Source organism: Mesitornis unicolor, unplaced genomic scaffold, assembly GCF_000695765.1.
Source record: "Mesitornis unicolor isolate BGI_N332 unplaced genomic scaffold, ASM69576v1 scaffold16952, whole genome shotgun sequence".
In the NCBI taxonomy this organism is placed as follows: domain Eukaryota; kingdom Metazoa; phylum Chordata; class Aves; order Mesitornithiformes; family Mesitornithidae; genus Mesitornis; species Mesitornis unicolor.
Window position 1 is genome coordinate 2580 of NW_010167279.1, and position 3072 is coordinate 5651.

The 3072-nt window shown below is 59.4% G+C and overlaps 1 protein-coding gene across 1 annotated transcript in view; it reads right to left on the bottom strand.

Moving 5' to 3' along the window:
• MAF1 (MAF1 homolog (S. cerevisiae)) overlaps positions 1 to 1570 on the bottom strand; it is a gene marked incomplete at its 3' end in the record, with an annotated part of 3869 nt that extends 2299 nt beyond the window's left edge. Inside the window, exons 1-2 of the mRNA XM_010178646.1 lie at positions 1488 to 1570; positions 820 to 948 (exon numbers count right to left, since the gene is read on the bottom strand). Coding sequence (XP_010176948.1) covers positions 820 to 948; positions 1488 to 1570 — 212 coding nt within the window. The remainder of the gene's footprint in view (positions 1 to 819; positions 949 to 1487) is intronic.
• Between the last annotated feature and the right edge of the window lie 1502 nt (positions 1571 to 3072).

Below are 3072 nucleotides of genomic sequence, written 5' to 3' on the forward strand. Positions count from 1 at the left end.
CAATCCTGGGCTCAGCTTTGGGCCCCAAAAAGGCCATGGAGGGGCTGGAGCGTGGGCAGAGAAGGGCAAGGGAGCTGGGGAGGGCTCTGGAGCAGCTGAATTTTGGGAGGGGGCTGAGGGAATAAGGAGGCTTAACTGGAGAAGAGGAGCTGAAGGGACACCTGATGGTTCACTGGTGGTGCTGGTTGGACTGGGTGGTCCCAGAAGGCTTTTTCAAGCAAATAATCCAATGATTCCCCTGCCCAATTCAGTGCTCACCCCCAGCTGCCCCACCCAGACTGGGACTTGCTGCCTACACCCACAGCCTGCAGACTGGGGGCACTGGGAGGAGCTGCTGAGGGGAGCCCTTATCCCCTCTGCAGCTCCTGAAAAGAGAGGGTAGTGAGGTGGAGAGGAAGGGTTGGTCTCTGCTCCCCATAACAAGCAATAGGACGAGAGGAAATGGCCTCAAGTTGTGCCAGGGGAGGGGGAGGTTGGATTTTGGGAGAAATTTCTTCCCCAGAGGGTTCTCAGGGCCTGGCAGGGACTGTCCAGGGCAGTGCTGCAGTCCCCATCCCTGCACGGGTTCACAAACCACGTGGATGTGGCACTTGGGGCCGTGGTTTAGTGGTAGAGGGGGCAGTGCTGGGTCAGTGGTTGGATTCGGTGATCTTAAAGCTCTTTTCCAACCCCAAAGATTGTATGATCCCATGCACACAGAGCATCCAGCCCTGGGTGACAGCAACGACACCAGCCCCAACAAAGGCCCATTCCCTCCCCAAATCTCCACCCCACCATGGTTTGCAGCAGGGCAGATGCCTCTCCCCACGCCCACGGTACCTGCTGGGACTGATTCCCGTGGTCTGCGGAGGGGACAGGGCCTCCAGGACGTGGGGCTGCCCCTCCTGGCAGAACTGCTTGAACATGTGCTTGTCGTCACCTGCCATCTTGCAGGAGTAGCTCTCGATCCTGCGGGGAGACACAGCACCAGGCCTGCGGGCAGCGCCGCCACCAGCGCCACGGGGACTCGGATGCGGCCACCAGCACGGCCCCATCACAGAATATTAGCGACTCTGCTATGGGGACAGCTAAGAGAGAGTTGAGGTTGTTCAGCCTGGAGAAGAGAAAGCTGTGGGGAGACATTATAGCACCTTCCAGGACCTGAAGGGGACAGGAAAGCTGGGGAGGGACCAGGGGGAATAGCTTTAAACTGGAAGAGAAGATTTAAATGAGATATTGGGCAAAAATTCCTCCCTGTGAGGTGGTGAGGCCTTGGCCCAGGTTGTCCAGAGAAGCTGTGGGTGCCCCCTCCCTGGCAGTGCCCAAGGTCAGGTTGGATGAGGTTTGGAGCAGCCTGGGCTGGTGGAGGTGTCCCTGCCCATGGGGGTTGGACTGGGGGGGTTTGAGGTCCCTTCAACTCAACTCAGGTTGTGCTTCCAGCAGCAATCTCCCCTTGGCCGCTGTGGGACCGCGACTCTTTCTGCAGTGATGTCAGGCTGAGCGCTTACCGGCCGATGATGTGAGCGTCTCCCGTCTCCACCGTCAGCTGGGAGTTTATTGCTTCGAAACTTGAGTTCTCCAACAGCTTCATTGCCTCGGCTTCCGGCGCGATTCCCCGTGCAACGGCTGCTGCAAAGTGTGCGGATCCTGCAAGGAAAGGGACCCTCGCAGCCGGGGGGGAGGAGGAACCAGGGTGGTCTCTGGCGACAGCCCCTTGGGAACAGCTCCTCCATGCCCTCTCAGGGCCCTTGGCCAAAAGCAGGACCGATACGGGGGCTGGTTAACTGGTTAATTGGTTAACTGGTTAAGGTTCCTCCCAGCTGCCAGGAGGACAGCAGCCTTCAGCTGCTATTTCCACGCAGGGCAGGGTCACCCCGCAGGGACGGACACAGCTGCTGGGTGCGAAAGCAGAAGGCGATGGCACCCGGCCCCAGCTCCCCCGCTCCCCAGCGCGGGGCCTCTCCAAAACTGCAACTGGAGAAGGTGTCAACAGGCGGACACGGTGCCAGGGCTCTTGGGGACGATATGTTCCCATCCTGAGCCTGGGCACCATAACGGGGTTGGAGAAGGAAAAGACTCATGGCCCTTTGGTTTCAGGGCTGCAGGAGTGACCGTGACACCGCGGCGTGACTGCGACACCGACACCGTGGCAGGGCCAAGGATGCTCTTACCGTGACGTTACCCATCGTGACTAAACCCAATGATGCAAGTCAAAGCAGCACTGAAGCCAACACTGTCTCTACGAGGCATTTACCCCAACCCTGAGCTGCTGATCGGAGCAACCTGGTGCTGGCAAACCCCTGGAGCCATCTTGTGACAGGGAAAGCAGCTCTGCCCACAGCCCAGAGAGCAGAAAATGGCTCTGCAACCCCCATCCAGCATCAAATATTCATGGGGATCGACAGCCCATGGGGGTGAGGGCAGAGAGGTTTGCTGACTACGGTGCCTATGCCTATACTAGGCAGGGGATGCCTGGTCCTGAAACCACGGCTCCGTTTCCTTCCTCACCCCAGCTGGGGATGGGGGGCAGACCAAGACCATCCCCAAAGTTGCAGAGAGTTAATTTAGAGGGTTTAGGGTGTCAGGGGGTTCATGGGGTGTCTCAGTGGCAGTGGGGAGTGCCAGGCGGGACCCACGGAAAGCCACCCCAAATAAAAGCCACCAGTGAGGTAAGAAGTGAGCTGAAGTGCTCAACTTTGGAGAAGGGAAAAGCAAAATGAATAATTCCAGGTGAAGGAAGTCAAGCTGTGAATACCAGCTACAGCCTGGGCTCTACCAGGGGAGAGATCAGCCCTGACACCTCCTGAGTTACCTGATGGGGAAGTGGGGGCCTTGTCGGGGACACAAAGGGGACGCCGGAGATGGAGGAAGGAGGAGGAAGAAGAGCGGGATTCGAGGGGAGCGGGCACAGGCACCACAAACGGGAAAACAGAGAGGGACAGAGCCGCTACCCGGCTGCTCTGGACGGCCCGGAAAGAAGCCCCGAGGCGCCGGAGCGCTTATAAGGCAGCACAGCCCCTTCCTGGGGCCCAGACGCCGGGCGAGAAGCGGCTCCCCCGGGGGCAGGCCCCGGGCCCGGCCCTGAAGGTGACA